The sequence below is a fragment of the Tachypleus tridentatus genome, chromosome 8 (assembly GCF_004210375.1).
Source record: "Tachypleus tridentatus isolate NWPU-2018 chromosome 8, ASM421037v1, whole genome shotgun sequence".
Lineage (NCBI taxonomy): Eukaryota > Metazoa > Arthropoda > Merostomata > Xiphosura > Limulidae > Tachypleus > Tachypleus tridentatus.
The window spans coordinates 5,613,401-5,632,676 of NC_134832.1; the positions used below are offsets into that span (position 1 = coordinate 5,613,401).

At 32.3% G+C, this 19,276-nt stretch overlaps 2 protein-coding genes across 15 annotated transcripts in view; one reads left to right on the forward strand and one right to left on the reverse strand.

The window, feature by feature from the left end:
* LOC143258444 (uncharacterized) overlaps window positions 1-3,648 on the forward strand; it is a 107,916-nt gene extending 104,268 nt beyond the window's left edge. For all 12 annotated transcript variants that reach the window (XM_076517390.1, XM_076517395.1, XM_076517392.1 and 9 more), the window contains one exon: window positions 1-3,648. In XM_076517390.1, the coding sequence (XP_076373505.1) occupies window positions 1,317-2,378 (1,062 nt within the window). In that variant the 5' untranslated portion in view covers window positions 1-1,316 and the 3' untranslated portion in view covers window positions 2,379-3,648.
* Window positions 3,617-19,276, reverse strand: part of LOC143258445 (nicolin-1-like) — a 27,862-nt gene continuing 12,202 nt past the window's right edge. For all 3 annotated transcript variants that reach the window (XM_076517401.1, XM_076517402.1, XM_076517400.1), the window contains one exon: window positions 3,617-5,869. In XM_076517401.1, the coding sequence (XP_076373516.1) occupies window positions 5,828-5,869 (42 nt within the window). In that variant the 3' untranslated portion in view covers window positions 3,617-5,827. The remainder of the gene's footprint in view (window positions 5,870-19,276) is intronic.

Sequence of the window (19,276 nt, forward strand, 5' to 3'; positions counted from 1 at the left end):
GAAGTCAGCTGAAGACACCTGGTGTGGAATTGCTTATTAAGAAGAATTTCCAAACCGTCCAAATCACCGCATCAGTTCAAGTTTCGATGAAACCACTCGTGGAACCTTTCTCGATTATCCAACAGTTAACCTACGTGTACCACGCTCCACCCTGATCCGTCTATACATAACACGACTTTCTCTGTCGGCTGAGCATCCAATAGGGTGACCTTGGGGAGTTTGCTGGCTGCACAAAAGTAGAGGGTCAAGAAAAAGTGGGCCAGCAGCCAATTATTCGTCGTTATATATTCTATTCTTTGTAAGTACATTACCTGTTAGAGTTCTATTAATGCTTATCATATCTTCGAGTCTGAAACCAGCTTTTACGAAGGTCAGAAATATTACTCAGAAGAATGGTGAATTCTTATTGGTTGTCGATCTAAATATTAAGTATATAAAGCATAGAGAGAAAGAGCAGAAACTGCTACCGAGTATACTTCAGATCTTGTCCGTATTTCATTTTTCTAGTATTGGAAAAAAGTACGTTTAGTTTTATTCATATCAAGGGAAGTGGAGAGTATGGATCGAAAAGGGGACTTTTATGACCAAGAGGAAAATGGACCAATAGATCTATGTGTTAAATCTCTCAGAGCAATTGATATAAAGAAATGCAAAACTCAGCCTTTTAGAAACACACACAACTTTACAGAAACAGAAAAGGTGACCAAACATGGTTATAACTCAGGGTTAATAGAAAAGGAGGCGAAGATAATGTGCAGAGATAGATTGTCCACTTCAGTTTTACCTTATTCGATTCAGCCACAAGACATCACTAAAGTAAATTCAGACATTGATAACGTTAAGTTGAATGTGCCTGAAGATACTTTTGTCTTGCCGACTGCCGCTTTTGGTAACTTTCCAATTGTATATGATGCTCTTGGAATACGTTATGCCATAACGAATCTTCATGATGGGCAGCGGTGTCTTCTTCCCTTAAGAAACTCCATCTATAACAATTCTAAGAAGTTAATTTTACTCGAAAATACCGCAAATAAAAGTCAGAATTACTACAGTGAACCTGAGTCGTGTATCTGTTTAAGTGATTTGATTTGTATGAAAGCTCAAAAGGAATGTATTTCTAAGTGCTATGAAAAGGACAAAATGTTCATCAGAGTTCTCACTTTAACAAAAGATACTCTAAAGTAAATCAACAATTTCATTCTTCAAAAAATTCCTCGTTTAATGGCTCTGAGTCTGATGTTCCGCTTTCCTCTCTCCAACATTCCATTAGACAGAACTATCAATCCCCTGAACTTCCACCGTTTCTTCAAAATAGTATGAATGATGAAGATTTTTCGGAAGAAGAAGAGTTACCTGAAGATCTCTCAGTTAATAAATTACCTCACCGTTTAGAAGAATTTACCACATTAGCACTGAGCTCGGAGCAATTGCGAATTTGTAATAAACGCAGAAGATCTGCAAGTTTGTGTAATATTTCCAATAGTACTACAGAGAAAGAACAGGACCGACCAAGAAGGAAGTCAGATAGCGAAACACCTGACTCATCGCCCACTTTTAAGGAAGATTCATTCTTGTGTGCACAAAATATTCTTGAAGATGGCGATTCCAGCCGAAATTTTTTAAAAAATCGAATTTTCTCGTCACCTTCTAAGAAGAACAAGCGCCTTGTTTCGAAACAAGAAAGACTAAATATTCCCAAACACTTAGAAAGTCTGCAAGCTTCTGTAACGGCATTGGGTCATCAATCAGCAAATCTCAAAAATGACGAAGAAGAATTTTTGAACCCCTTTAAGGCTTGTTCTTCTCTGAAGTCTATAAAAATTGCATCGCGTGTAACCCTTTCTAAAAAAAATACCTTTTTGGAGCAGCTGCGTCAAGTAGCACCGACTGGTTACCCTTGGAATGTGTATGGCTATTATACCCATCTTATGCAGCTGTGTAATAACCACGAAGCTTTAAAAAAACAGCTTGGTTTATCTGTGGGAGCCATAACCACTATACCAGCCGAATTTGTGAGCTCCTTTTCTTCACCATCTTCACCTGCTTCCACTCCTCAGCCCTTGACTGCAAGCTTCCCCGTGCAGGACAGTTCATCACTGAATGAAGTGAACGGCAGTGTTAAAAAACAGCCCACTAGAGCCCTAACGGGCAAACACGTAAAATACGGAACCGGCGCTAGTCCCTCAACGTTACTAACGCTTCGACAAAAAATCCAAGAACGACAGAGAGCAAAAGAACTCGCTGTACTAGGTGAGGTTATTTCCAATGGCAAGACTGTCGATGTTCGCAAAAGACGTAACCGACCGATTCTATGCAAAGGTTCTATTAAACGTAACCGCCAACAAAAAACCAAAAGTGTGTCAAAGTTTGAAACTTAAAATAAGTGATGTGATATTTATAACTTGGTGAAAAAAAGCATTTTTAAATATTTAATACATTCCAAACATCATTGAATTTAGTGTGCCTAGTGCAGTTGTCAGTGAAACTATTTTTGCAGAGGGACAAATGGAACTATTTTATTGACTGACGAAACAAAATATCAAGGTTTATTATTCAATTCAGTTTTTGGAATATAAAGGTGTTTGTAACACTCCAATAAAGCTACGTATTTTATTTTACTTTGTCTAGAGTCTCGTTTAAAATATATACGCATGTTATGGAATATTTATCACTATTTGTAAAATGTTCCAATAATCTATTCGTTGTCATAGAAGAAAGGTCATCTTTGCTCAGTTTTCAGGGATTATATTCCTAAATTTGTTTTCATATATATGTTTTGAGCACAAGTTGTAATTTTTTAAATGTTTTTATACAAGTTTAAACATATTCTTGTATTGTGTATGTACGTAATATTTAAGGTATTTTTATGCATTTTAAAATTACAACCTTTAGCAGAAGAGTTTTCATTGTGACCACATATAGAAATGCATCTTAGAAATATTCTGTGGCTCATACACGTAGCATGCTTACTGTGTGTCTTGTGTGTAAATGTCAAATAAAAAAAAAATGAGGTACATGTATAATATTTAGGTAATTCTTTACTCAGCTCTTACTTGTGTATTCTTTTCTGTAAAAAAATAATTTTGAAAAGTGTGGCCAGAATTAGCAACAATACCTTTTTTTAACTTCTCAGCTATAACTTGAGAAGTTTAAAGAACATAATTTCTAAACAGGACGAATTATTAAAATGAATCTCTAATATTTCCACCTTCTATTTTATTTTCTATGGAACAAATATTGAAGTACATGAAAAACAAACAAAAAGGAACAAACAACGAATCTTTTATAACAAGTTAGTTTTCACAAAGTTATCTTTAAGCTAGCTTTTATATATATCTTTTGAATCTTGACAATGATGAAATCACATTTGGCCAACTTGTTACTGTCTTACGATTAATAGGATATTCTTCTATATTTTCTGTAATGCATATTAGTGTATAGAAGACATTTTAATACTAGAAATAAACGACTTTATAACATCAAATTATTTTTATGAGGTCGTTTATTTCTAGTGTGAAAGAAACAAATTATGAAAAAGGATTTTTCACTTTGAAAAGAGATTTTTGAGTTAAATCCCTCAAATGTGTTTGTTGTTGTATATGCTGTGTGTTTTCTTATCATATAATAAAAGTATATTCTGAGAATTATCCCCAACTTTTCATTGATTTCATAAAATGTGATTAAACGTTGTCCAAGAAATTTATAATTAATAAAAGCAACTGACACTTATAAAAGTTAGTTTTTCTGTAAGCAGCGTAAGTTAGGACTGACACATCAAAATACTGAAAAGTAGTAAATGTTGAGGTTCAATGATTGCTAGACTAGGGACTGTTTTTGTTTTTTTAACAAGAAGACGAAACTAATTAAAATGGCACTTATGACAGAATATTGAAACTTTGAATCGACTTTTCTTGCTTGTCAAATTTAGAAGTTCCGAAATTTTGTGAGTGCTTTGTACAGGTCGAACAGAAAATATTTCATAGCAAGCATCAGTAGTTCTCTTGTTTTGTTATCAAAGAACGTCGAAGACAAACTGCGGAGAACAAACCACCTGGCACGTCGAAACAGATGTTTCTAACATATATGCAGTCTATAGCGATGAGAGTAAACTTTATTGAAATAATAATTTATTATAACTTTCTATCGGTTGATCATATCACTTGAAAAATATTCATTGTTCATGGATACCACCAATTAATTTATTATAAGGATTCCTGCTGAGATGTATTGTCTATTGATTCCTGCCTTAATTACAACCATTGGAGACATGTCCATCGTTCATGGATCCCATCAGTTAATTTATTACAAGGATTCCTGCTGAGGTGTATCGCCTATTGATTCCTGCCTTAATTACAACGATTGGAGACATGTTCATCGTTCATGGATCCCAGCAGTTAATTTATTATAAGGATTCCTGTTGAAGTGTATTGTCTATTGATTCCTGCCTTAATTACAACCATTGGAGACATGTCCATCGTTCATGGATCCCATCAGTTAATTTATTACAAGGATTCCTGCTGAGGTGTATCGTCTATTGATTTATGCCTTAATTACAACCATTGGAGACATGTCCATCGTTTATGGATCACACCAATTAATTTATTATAAAGATTCCTGCTGAGGTGTATCGTCTATTGATTCCTGTCTTAATTACAACCATTGGAGACATGTCCATCGTTTATGGATCCCACCAGTTAATTTATTATAAAGATTCCTGCTGAGGTGTATTGTCTATTGATTCCTGCCTTAATTACAACCATTGGAGACATGTCCATCGTTTATGGATCCCACCAGTTAATTTATTATAAAGATTCCTGCTGAGGTGTATCGTCTATTGATTCCTGCCTTAATTACAACCATTGGAGACATGTCCATCGTTCATGGATCCCATCAGTTAATTTATTACAAGGATTCCTGCTGAGGTGTATCGTCTATTGATTTCTGTCTTAATTACAACCATTGGAGACATGTTCATCGTTCATGGATCCCACCAGTTAATTTACTATAAGGATTCCTACTGAAGTGTATTATTTATTGATTCCTGCTGAGGTGTCTTGAACGTTTATTCCTGCCATTCATTTGTTGAAAAAAACCTTATAATTACTAACTGAATAAGGTTAATTAACGTTTCTGTAATTCAACATACTTCCTTAGTGAATAAAATGAAAAGAGTAACATTTATTGCCTGCAAATACTTCCGGGCGTGAACTTATAACGCAAATGTCTGAACCGTAAGTTGCCATAAGAAAAAAAAATCCCAGTAATTATTACCACTTGGAATTGTTCTTATTCCAAAATGACTGAACGATGTTGATCAGTGGCTGGTGTGATATTAGGTCATATTCAATTGATAATTTTAATCATTTTTCTGTATATATTTTCTGATCTACCAAACTGTGATTAATTGGTTGGCATGTATTTAACTCGCATCCGATATAAAAGGTTCGTTACTTTGATACTGAAAACATGGACTTTTCTATGACGTATAACATGGTTTTCTACTTTGAAATACATATGCTTTTCATTATCGAAAAACAAACTTTATTATATTTTAGTGCTGTTCATCTACCTGTAATGGAATTTGTATACAGTATTTATGAACTCGGTATAATATGATATGTCTACTATTCAGCTTTAAAGATCAAGAGCTTACAACACTGTATATACAATGAATTCGTTTTTAGCACTATCGTATTATTTGCTGATCACATCTCAAAGTTGATACCTTGACAGACAGTAAGCAATAATAATAATAATATATACGGAAACAAATAAAGACCACATTTAAATAAAGTTCAAGCCAAACATTTTGTTTTTCTCTTTCAGGTTAGGTGTAAACGAGGTAGTTTATCTCGTAACCGCCAGGTTCCTGTATATAGAAAGTAACAGCAAGGATAAGACATACTGCATATCTTTTATATTAACTTTTCCTAAAATAATAAACGAATGCAAATTTAGACAAACTCTTAACATGGTCATTTGGAAAATTGAATAAAAAACTGTACATTTCCAATCAGAACAAGCTATCTGATCTACTTAGATCAAAACTAAAAAAAAATCGACTCGGTAATGAGCACAGATAATTAAATGTACATTTTTTAATTAGAAATTTTACAATACGTTGTTTAGTTAGATGGGTAACTTTACTGTTAATGGTATTTTTGGCCGTTAACATATTAATATAGTTATGTTTCATTGGTGCAATCTCCCGGATATTAAGCATCGGAATCGAAAATAAATGACAAAGGTAGAATGTATTTCAGAACGGCTGTTCTCTGCTTTATTAGTAAAAGTGTTAATACTCATATTAGCTGTTCTGAGATACATTTTTACTTCAAGTGGGTTTCTCGTCGTCAAGAATCACAGGTAGAATGTATTTTTAATCTAAGGTTCTTGTACTATAATTACCATGTTTATAATTGTCATGAGTTGGTAGCTGACTAAGAATTTTTTTTCTTAAAGATGAGTTGCCGGATATGTAAGTCTATATCTATTAATACAGTACCTTTGTGGATTTACATTCTAGATTTTACCTCTTTGACCGCACCAAACATACTCGCCCTTTCTGCCGTGGAAGTGTTACAGTGTGACGATCAATCCCACTATTCGTTGGTAAAAGAGTAGCACAAGAGTTGACAGTGGGTGGTGATGACTAATTGCCTTCCCTCTAGTCTTACACTGCTAAATTAGAGACAGCTAGTGCAGATAGCCCTCGAGTAGCTTTGCGCGAAATTAAAAAAAAAACAACTTTTTTCTCGAATGTGTGGTCTGTGTTAAGGGATCTATCGAACACCTTTAATATGTTTTCTTTTTGTTGTTATTTTTAATCAAGAAACATACGTAGACACGCATACATAATTTTTATTAAGATGCTTCTTATGTGTTCTGTTTTCGAAGGTGGAGGATGGCTTCAAAGACCATCCGCTTCACAGAGATCCTAATATCATGAACCTAAAACTTCACTGATTTTACTGTATTCCTCAGACCTTTCTTCAATCGTTTTCTGTACCGATAACAGCAATCTTTTTAGTCTCTTATTGTTACCATACCGTTCAATATGCAGAATCTAAATATTGATTACGAATGTCATGGTCGTAGGACTCACCTCTTTTATCATTTCTTCACGTGACAAGTATTTATGTCTCATCAACTTTAACATTTTAAGTCAGATAGATGAAACTTTCGTGAGTATTATAATTTATAACATTGACTTAACTATATATATATTTTTAATTGTAGTTATTATTAGCAAGTTTTCTTTTTTCCTCAGCTGTTCTAATCCTGGAACTTGTTTTAAAATCACTCTGCTTGTTCATGTTCATAATTAAAGCCCCCCAAACATTTTCCCTTCTCTGTTGATCCATTAATGATTATTTTGAACAGTAACTTGAGTATTATCTTAATCCAACATTACAGTCCAAATATCTTCCTATTTACTTTAATTTTCAGGTAGATAAAGGTAATATTTCACACGCAGAATTCTACGGATATTATATAAATCTTTCACTCAAGTTATTTTTGTTATTTTATCAGCACAAAGCTATACAATGGGTTACTTAGTGATCTGTCCACCGCGGGGAATCGAACTCCAAATTTAGCTCTATGAGTTTATAAAACTATCTCTTACTCACCTTGTAATTTTGCACATAAGGTATATCTCATTCCTATTACACTCGGACAGATGCTTAAAACGTACGATCGTGTTACCCAAAGGTTAAATGGCTAATGCAAACACTGTTATTTTAATATAATCATATTTATAATTTAGACATTATCCGTTACTTCGATTATGGTATTGCACACGTACATTTGTTAGTTTCAGAACAAAGTCACATTGGGTTGGATGCTTTGTCCACCGCAGGGAATCGAACCCTACATTTCATATTGGAAATCCGTTCACTTACCGCTGTCACATCGAGGGATAACAAAATTAGGTTCTATCATTTTTGTTTCACGAAACCTTCTATTATTGTCATTAGAAATTTAAATGGTTTTTAGGGTGTATTAAACTAAATTATTTAAAGTAGATACACAACTTTCATTTATAACGACGTCCAACAGTCAAGTTATAAAGATTAGCATGTTCTTTTTTAAAATTGTCATCCACGTGTGTTACAGTTCAAGCACTGTAACTATTCATAGCCCAGCGTCACATGACTAGTGTCAATACCTTGAGAATGATCAGGTAATTCTTAACAGAAAAACTCACTACACGTGGAGACAAAGTCTCCACTTGCGTGAACTGGTTACCTTTGCAACATTGCATTCCTGTAGTTACTGGAAACCAGAACACACTCCTTTTTTTCTCGCTCCTAAATGTACCATAATATAAATAAACTAATAATAAGAATTACTTTCGACGATTAGTTTGTTTCAAATAATAAAATAAACTAATTTAATTATAAAAATATATCTGACTCACGTCATTTCTCTGAGAGAACCGACGTTCAGAAGTGAGAATATGTTACTTTGTTCAAGGTTATTATGAAAAACAAAATTATATGTTTTAAATTACCGAATTAGAGGGGAATTGAAATTCTAGCAGTGGCAGACCTCGGTTCAACGAAACATGTAAAAACAAACAAACATTTTATCAAAGAAAAAGAGCGTAAACAAACAAATGTCACTTACAACGGATTTAAAATTGAAACTTTAAACTAGCTATAATAATATTTTAACTAAAATTAACGATTAAGGCAAAGTTTTCAGTAAACGCGATGTTTTCGAGACTGTATTTTTCTCTAAACTTACTTTAATAAAACGAACTAACAACAGACTTAAAACTTTAAATGAACTATAATACTATTCTAGCTAGAAAAATTAACGTTTAAAACATGTTTAGTATTTTGTTCTACAAAAGTTTTTAACGCCATGGTTTCGGGAAATGAATTTATCTTTAAATTTATTTTGAAAACTAAGTTTTAAAGCAGATTTAGTTTGAATCATTAGAACTTCTTAAAAACCAAGAGCTTTGGAGTCACTACGTCAGTTAAAACAACACTATTTGAATAATATGTATATTGAATGATATTTAACTATCAACACTTACAAATCTCTGAAGCTTTGATAATGTTTCCTTCTTTTTTCAGAATATTAATTAAAATTTATAAAATTAAGGAAAAAAGATATAAAATGTCCCATCGGCTATCCCTAAGTCAAAATACAATTATGTTAAACTTACAAACTATGTTAATTTAAAGTGAAAATTAGAATCCATTTACATGCAGGTTTCATTTTTATTTATATAAAGAAAATTATGCGAAGTGAATTTGATAATAACATGAAATTGACTCAATTAATTCTGTTTGTCTAGAATTAAGCACAAGACATCAGAATTAATACTTTATTTTTTCTTCTTTAATTGGTCACTCAGTAATTCATTTTATGACTTTTCTCAGTAACGTTTGTTTGTTTCTGCGCTAGCCGTCCCTAATTTAGCAGTGTAATACAAAAGGGAAGAGAACTAGTCATCACCATTCACCATCAACTGTTGAGCTACTCTTTTATCAACGAATAGTGGGATTAACCGAACCATAATAACACCCCTACGGCTAAAAGGACAGACATGTTTGGTGGGACAAGTGTTGGAACCCATGACCCTCAGATTACGAGTCGAGCGCCTTAACGAGGCCATGCCGGACCATATTTTCGTTAATCTTCTATTAAAAAACAAACTGTGATTAATTTTTAGCAGAAAACTTCTGAAGAAACTAAAGAGCGAAATATTGAGTGCCCAATTAAAAAAAAAGTAATAAATTTGTTATGTGTGTTTTTTATAACAAAGCCACATTGGGCCATCTGCTGAGTCTATCGAGGGGAATTGAACCCCTGATTTTAGCGTTGTAAATCCGTAGACTTACCGCTGTACTAGCGGGGGACAAATTTGACATTCTAAGATTGTTTGTTACAAACATTAAAATGTCTCTATACTCTTACGTGCACTACAAAAATTAAATACTATATTGAGATTAAATTAAATTGTTTATACTTTGTGATATTAATACGTTTTTGGTTTTAGGTCAAGCAATGAAATTGGTGACCAATATTGGAATAATAGTAAATACACTATTTCAATGTTTTCCAAACTTTAAATAATGGTTCTTTCCTAACTCAACAAAAATTTATATTACAATAGTTTTCGCATGTGATAACAACCGAAACAGAATTTTCTTTACCTGTTTTTGACTATTTAAAAAAATGAAATAATGTTTTTAGGGTAAAATAAATACGAGAGTAAAAAAAAAACAGCTTTGAAAGCGAATGATAGTTTTGTTAGGTTATTATCGCATTTAACTCTTCTGTTTCTTTTGTAATCATTTTTGGGCTTTCCCGTAAAATTCCCCCCAGCCACAAGTTGCCACCCACCTCGGGGTCCGCCTAACAGTTTGGAAAACACTGCATTACTTTAAAAGAAACATGATTGGGAGAAAGGGGAGTATGCTATGTCAATTACTTCTCATCTGCCACCCCCTAATCCAATGAGGCCTTTCACTTAATACCAGGGCTCATCAGGGCGACTGAGATACGACAGACATACTTGTAGTAGTTTGTTTTGGTTTTTTTTTAATTTTGCGCAAAACTACACGAGGGCTATCTGCGCTAACCGTTCTTAATTTAGCAGTGTAAAACTAAAGTGAAGGCATCATCACCCACCGCCAACTCTTGGGCTACCATTTTACCAACGAATATTTGATCATACCATTATGATGACGCCACGGCTGAAAGGACAAGCGTGTTTAGGGTGAAAAGAATTCGAACTTAGACCCTCAATTTACGAGCGCCTTAACCATCTGGCCATGCCGATCTACTTGTAGTAGTAGCCTTGGCGCTATAAAAATATCATCAAATTTTCACGAACAACGACGATTATGGTAGGAATTAGATGAAGCAAGTGGGTCATAATTATCACTATTTTTATTTAATTCATTTTTAAAGTCGGATTTTGTGGTAAAAACATTAATAATGCAACGTTATTTGTTTTATCTTAATTTTAACACCGAATACTTATTTACAAATAATATAATGTTTTTATAAATTTTTACTTATTTTTACTGTTATTCAAAAATTGAAGAACCAGAATTCCTGGAGAGAATTAAGCAGCCTACAGGGTCAAAGAGTGGAAACAACATTAGTAATTCCAAGAACTCATGTGTGAAAGCAAAAGGGAACATGTATTCAAATTTCATAAAATTTTTGTAAGCAGGTAGCTTTCTCAAATTTTATATAAGACAAATAATATTTTATTTAGTTAAACGTTGTTTCTTGATGGTTTAGAGAGAGGTTTGAGAATTAGTTGCGATACAATTCGAGATTCGGACACGGTTCAGATAACTCATTGAAGCTTTGCGCTAAAACATGGGCCACATATAAATCATTATTTTTGTTATTTAACATCAAAAATAATTTTTGTTAAACTCTATACCATATAATTCTAAATAATGTTTGGAAATAAAAATTACGTGGTTTACAATAAGTTAAGGAAAAATCTAATTTCTCAAATTTTGTTTCTTTTGTTATTAAACACAATGCAAAACAATAGGCTATTTGTATTGTGCAAACTAGGGATATTGAAAACCCTTCCTACTTACTTCTGAACCATCGGGGGACGACTCAAATAATCAAACATATTTGTAAAACATATGCCAACATAGCCAGAAATTTGATTTTGATCATTTAAAAAAACACTCTAGTAACAAAATTTCTTAGAACGAATGTCTAGTTAATGTCAATTTTTATCGTCAAAGATGAAGTTATTTAAATTCTATCACTTTAAAATCCATCTGCGCTTTACGTATATTAACATCAGTGGTTCAACTTTATTAAGTCATCCAGCGGAACAGCGGTAAGATTATAACGCTAAAATCCAGGGTGTGATTTCCCCAGTGTCTTTATTTAAAACAAACAAAACATAGCTAAAAACAAGGGCTGATTCTAACAAAAGATCCATGAATGATTCACTGATATTTAAAACAAATAATTAGAATAAGTTAATATTACACATTATATGATTCCTTTACATACAGTGCAGTTCTTACAAGAATGAGGTGAAAATCACATCTCTTTCAAAGGAGGTTATGACGATTCAGCAAACTTTGCCACGTGGAGAGATCGTCACATCATCCAACTTCCTTCAGAAGGAGGTTATAAACATATCAAGGTTATGACGGTTCAGCAAACTTCGCCACGTGTAGAAATCTCGTAGCAGTTTTTAAAAAAGTAAAGTCTATTTTCATACATCATAATACAAGAATTATGTAAATGCACAACTCGTCTTACAAGTGTGGTTTTGATTTTATGACTTCCCTATGCCACCAATATACAGTTACAATTTTGAAAACTCTTACTAGACCCAAGGTCGAGCAGATTAAAGCTGCAAGACTACTCTACCTCCGAGAAAACTAGCACATAAAGGAAAGTCTGCGTCAGAGAAAAGTGCGTTAGGTTACAAACTCATAAACATGATTTTAATACGTTTAAGATCGTAAAAATAATAACAGTAATAACTCATGAATGAAAATGAAAACAGTGAAACTGTAATATATGTATATATATATTTGAAGATATTATATAAAAAACTTTAAATAAAAAACAGATGATATATATTATGGTAAAGGAAGCCTATTTGAAATAGAAGTCAAACTGAGGCTTTCATTTGCACTTATTGCTTATTTGTAAGGTTTTTCTGACAAAAAAATACAAATGTCAGTTGTCATACTCTTATGATCGCTAAAAATTATCTCGTGAATTAATTTTTTCTAGATAAAGCGTACAACTTACAGCAATAGAATAGGTGGAATAACTAATGACGTTACAAAATGAGGTAGTTTACACCTTCAGAGTTCCAACGTTTATTTAGTTTGTACTAAAATTATTCACTCAAAAATAAAATGTCTTACAATAAAAGGTAAAAAAATCAAAGACTTCTAAGCTCTGCATAGTTGAAATTAATAACATCAAGTTCCTCGTCACTTGGTAGCAACTAGGTCGCGTAAATAACAACATAACATCTAAGCAGGAGAAAGTGAAGTGTGTGATCTCTGTACCAAGTGTAAAAATTAGGTATTTGCTCTTTGGTGGTCGCAATGGCGGACATGTGTGGACACAACTGGGTATTTGGTACCATAAATTAAAACTTTGAAAGTTTCGGAGCCGTTGCTTTCATCCATTTTGTGTTTATAACGTTTTATTATTTGAATAAATAAACTTTTGTAAACGCTGTATGTTATAAGCCAAAATATATTTTGACTCAAAGCACATAGCTTATACATGACCTTCTGTATAGTATGGTGTTCTAAAACAATAGCAGCGTAAAAGCTATATCAGCTACTTTCGTAGTGTAATTATTTTAATGTGTCGTTTAATATATCGGTAGTATTTAAGCACACCATATATTTACTACTCCTTGTTTAGTATAGAATTTTTCCATATTCATAATTTTAGAATAGAACATCGTTCAAATAAACAACTAATTCATTCATCCCCAAGTTATCTATTGTTCTGGGTCATTTATGTAAGGTGTTATTCGTGCCTTCTCTAGGAAAAGGTTTCTGAAAAGTTCCAAATCCTATATGAAATATACAGCGATATTTTCTATTTGAAGGTCAGGTGAAACCTGGAGGATATAATTCCTCTCACTATGTAATAGAAATGATTAACAGGCACATGAGTAGGACACACACGATGCAAAGGATAACATTATTGTTCATGTATATAATACCATGTTTTCTCAGTTTGCAACAGACTGAACATATTCTGAGAGATTCTAGAAGAAATCCAGATTTCATTAAAGTTACTGGAGAGCCCTTTTTCCAGTAAAAGGCACTGTTCTTCGCGTCTACACTTTTTGATAGCTTTTGTGAAGTGAATAAATATTGTTTCATTTTGATACCCATTCTTTGCAGCCTCTTTCATTTTTTCAAAATCATAGTTGTTCCATTTCCTTTTAGAACCTTTTATTATTCTTTACAGCCTACTTATCACTTAGAGCACCAGAGAATACCAAATTATATAACTTTAAGCAATACAAGTTGTTTCATTTGGAGAAATAAGTGACTTAATTTTTGAATGAGTATTTACTTTATACCGAAATTTAATTTTATAAGGCAAAGTTAATTTAAGAAAATGATAAAGAGAACAGTCATTTTGCACATTTATTATTATAAATCTTCATATTAAACATATATATGTTCTAATAAATATTTCTCACTACTAGATTAAAAACAACTGCCAATATTAATCAAGCCCTTTAAAAACAAATATATTTTATAATAGCAGTTACTTATTGCCACAGCCACACCAGCATCTCTGTACCTAAAGTCAGAAGAGATCTAGTTATTATATACAGAGCTAACGGGATGGATTTGGTAACAAATGAAAAAAAAATCAGCTGGTCTAAGTGTATAAGAACTTGATTGATAATAAGATGATTGAGACAGTGAGGAATAATAAAACTTTGTTTGTGGAAAATCAGAAAAGCCAAAAATACGGATGGGACACATTGTTCGAGCAGACAGTTCCATGAAAGAGGTTTATTTTAGTACCGTCTGTGTTACAGAGGTCGACTGCAATGAACCGCCACTACTGTTTCACTTGTACATTATGAGATCTTAGAGACGGTACATTGTCTGATATGTTTTTATTTCGTACGTTTTTATATGTCCCTATATACTGTCTTCCTTTGCTTTATGGTGTCAATGAGTTACCTTTTTTTTTACAATCTCTTTATTTCTTTTTCCTTTGTCCACGGTATTTTGTCAAGTCTTCAGGATATCAATATTACAAATGGTTCCAACCTCTTTCTATACTTTCAGAGGTCCTAAAGAAAGTATTCAAATGAAACAACCTAGGAGTGGGCCATGCTGGACTATCTGAGAGATGGGGATGATATAGTAAAAGAAATAAGAGAGCAGAGAATACAGAGAGAGTTAGAGGATGTGGAATTGAGCCAAGAACCTGTTATTGAATAAATAACTTAACTGGTAATAAATAACCGTAATTTATGCGTAAATGATTCCCATAGAAGAAGGAATTTATATCACTCAACAGTTGAGTTAATTTTTTGTATCTAAAAAAAATAAAGATTGCATAAATATCAAATGTAATTTTCATTGTAATTATTCAAATATATGTATTTTGTGATTTTTTTTTAAAATGTACGCATTTGGAGAATCAAGAATTTCGAGTAAAGCAAAGAAAAAATGTTGAACCACGTCTATTACTCGACACGAACTCCGTATTTGAATATAATACACAGTATTGTAGAAACTTACATCACCTTTTAAACTTAGTACGTTTGAGAAAAGGCACTTACTGTTCAAGGTTCAACTTCTAGGAATCTCTGACTGTTTAGCCCACTCAAGGGTTTTTTGTACTAGCTATCCTTATATTTAAAGTGATAACCTAGTTTATACCACTCACTGCCAGCCCTAGAACTACTCCTTACTAACGAATAGTGAGATTAAATACCATATTTCAACGTTCCCATGGTTAAAAGTGCGAGTGAATAAATTTTTGTTCTCATTGAAAAACTCCTAATCCAAAATTCCAGTTTAATTTTGAACTCTTATTTAATGCTGCAAGAGTGCTTTCATAATGTAAATGGACCGTTAATGTTTTAAAGCTAAATTAATTTCCACATCTCTCTTTTAACTGTTATTATTGATGAGGGTGAGAGTTGAAAGTAGTTTTGTGTCTAGGTATTTGAAGCAATTAACAATGTTTATAAAACTTAAACTAACAAAAAAAACATGTCGTTATTAATTTTCAACGAGTATATATAAAAACATTTCTTGTATATGTTCTTATTTACTTAGATTCTAAGTTGATAAGAAATAACTCCTGAAAATATAGTAAGTTTGTTTTGTTTGTTTTTTTGGAATTTCGCACAAAGCTACTCGAGGGCTATCTGTGCTAGCCGTCCCTAATTTAGCAATGTAAGACTATAGGGAAGGCAGCTAGTCATCACCACCCACTGCCAACTCTTGGGCTACTCTTTTACCAACGAAAAGTGGGATTGACCGTCACATTATACGCCCCCACAGCTGGGAGGGCGAGCATGTTTAGCGCGACGCCGCGACCCTAGGATTACGAGTCGCACGCCTTACGCGCTTGGCCATGCCGGGCCGAAAATATAGTAAGAATAGCTTTATGGTACTGCATTTTTGACTATGTTGTGGTACAAGATCCCTCTTATATTTGCAAACTGTCTCGTGTACCGAAACGTTTTCTGTAAATGACCCATACCAGCAGGCTTGGTCTGTCCACGTCTGTAGGTTTTAATACATGGAGTGTTTTGTACTGAACCTGGTGCCAAACTTTACTGAAAGTTTACAACTTAAAATTAGTGTTTTCATTTTTCAATTTGCGCCAAAATTTATTTTCGTCGCGTGTAATTTTTATGTTTTAACACAGCCTTTATATCTTAAAATGACGTATGATCATGATAGCTATTAAATTAAAACGTCAATAGTTTAGTTTAAATTCTTCAAAGCAACACTGGAACAGTAGTAAGTTTTTCTGGTGTATGCAGTTAAAGTTGTCAGGACAAAACAACTTAACACGTAGACTTAATTTAAAACATTTAAATTAAAACAAATTTCAATACATCCAAAATTAGGTAATTTCATATGATTTTTTACTGATATATAAAAATATATTGCCTAGTAACCTCAGCATGCCTCTTTTCACTTTAACAGTCTTTATTTTAAGGTGGTTCACTTGCACATTCTAATAACTGATCTAAAAATCAACTTCTGCGACCTTAAAAGACAGAAAATGTGTAATATTGTAAACTATGGAGAAGTTTTGTGGTGTACCTTGACTTGTTACCGAATAAAGTTAAATTATCAATTTGAACATATAGATCAAGTAGCAATAATAAGATATTAGCAAGCTCTTACACACACACACACACACACACATAGTCATACATACATATATATAAACGATTACTCGTTTCTCAGGGTAAACTAAGTTGAAAAAAAAAACTTTCTAAAGTTATTAATTTTTGATGTTGGTAAAAGTTTTCAAAGGATAACATTACACAGACCTAAACATTGTCAGTTACTTTTACATTATATATTCGTGGTTAGTTTTTTGATAAAATTTGTGTTCGTTTGCATTATTTGTTGAATTTGGCACAAAACTACTCAAGGCCTATCCGTGCTAGCCGTCTCTAATTTTGAAACAGTGTGTAAACTAGAGGGAAGGCAACTGCTCCAACAGTTATTAGGTTTCTCTAATGGAATGACTTACAGGGAACGCACGTTCGGTGATAGGAGGTCGGATTCGCTGCCAGTAGAATAGCCTCTGTTACTTGACGATAGGCTCTACCGTGTACCTCTTATAATTAAAATATTTTGTTTTTACTAATATTATATCCTCATAGTATTACATAAAATAATTATAATGAATACTTGATTTCATGACTTTGATTTGTTTCTATAAATTCAAATATAAATAAAAAGTAATCATCGAAAGTTTTAACTAACTTAACCCTAAAATACAAAACATTTCCTTTACCTTTATTAATTCAATAACATGATTTATTTTTGCTATTACTACAAAAGAGACATTTGCGTCTCATCCTAGGAAATAAATAAATGAGAAATATTGCTCTTAAAAGTGCTTTTTTCAATAATAATAATTAGGAACGTTTACACTAGAAAATAACAATAACCTAGATTTACTTTCCAAAGCAAATCTTAATATGTGACATTCATATAACAATGCGGGTATTGAATGATAAACAAGTTGATTCCTAACTTGATTACAATTATTTATAGTTCGTAACGTTTTCTAAGTATAGATAGCATGCATACAGGAAAGTTATATCTTCGATGTCAGGTACAACTATAAGATTAATTTATGTCTATGAGGGTCAGTAAGTCTAACTCTCATGCGTAAATATCTTACATATCGAATTTCTGTTTCTTTCCGTTTTTCACTTTTATTTTGATATTACATTTCCCTATGCTTTTAAACAAAGATACTCGTATTTAATTCATGCATATCAAACAAATTATTTCAACTAGATGATCACTTGATAAATGAAGATATAAATGCTAATTCGAATAATTTATCTGCATGCGTTTCGCATACATTGGTCTTTTTGAGCTAAGAAATAACCAGTCAATACATTAGGTTATAAGGATTCAATTTCTTGTTGATGTAGTTTCAAAGACAAACAAGAAACAAGATGAGTTTCAGCAAACAGTCCCATTTATTAGGTGAAGCGTTGTTAAAAGTAATGTTCATTGTTATTATTATTATACAACAATCATACCTAAATTTTGATAAGGTAACCCCAATAAAATAAATATTTTGAGTTGTTTTATAATCAACTTACGAGACAAAATGAGCGCCTTGTTTTTAGCTAGTTACATGGGTTAGGGTTGTGGAAAATAAAATGTGTGTATATCTTTAAAAACTTACTTAGCGTGAAATTTTCTTCCTTTATTGCTTTTGTCCAAAACTTTTTATATTCTCTCCGGCAGTCATTTAAACGATATAATTTACAAATACTTTGTTGTTTTAATTACATTAATTGTTATTTAATTCTCTAAATAAAAAGTTGTTAAGCTCAAAAAGCTCAGACTATGAATTAAATTAAAAATCTTAACTGAAACAGGCGAAACAGTTTACACTATTTATTCTCTTTTGATAGCTAAATGTAAAACAGTTTCTAACTATGTTTTAAACAATTCAGTAAATTTGTTGTTTTGCTAGGATTGCGAAAATAAAATAAAAAAACAACAACACTGAACTGCTAGAAATCAAGTGACTGATAGATTCTATACACTTTATGAATAAACAGTACATAACTGCTAGAAATCAAGTGACTGATAGATTCTATACACTTTATGAATAAACAGTACATAACTGCTATACTCAACTATTCCTAATCCAATTGTATATAAGATTAGTAGCCTATACGCTTTCTAAACAGCTAGTGCACAGAACAGTTAAACTCAAGTATTTCTAATCAAACTGTATATGGAGTTATTAGCCTATTTCAGTTTTAAACAGTCATCATATGGGGCTTTTTGGTTCAAATATTTATATTCAAAGTATATACAATACTTTAGATACATATAAATGACCATTTTAATTAATTAAAAAATGTTTTCCACATTCTTACCACATGAATTTATTTTGCAACTTTTTAGCCTTATGCCTACTTCAGTCAATGCTCTGATTACAATTGATTTGGATGGAATATATTTTGTTTTTTTTTATAATTCAACAACTATGCTTAAACCTTATATGCTATTTAATT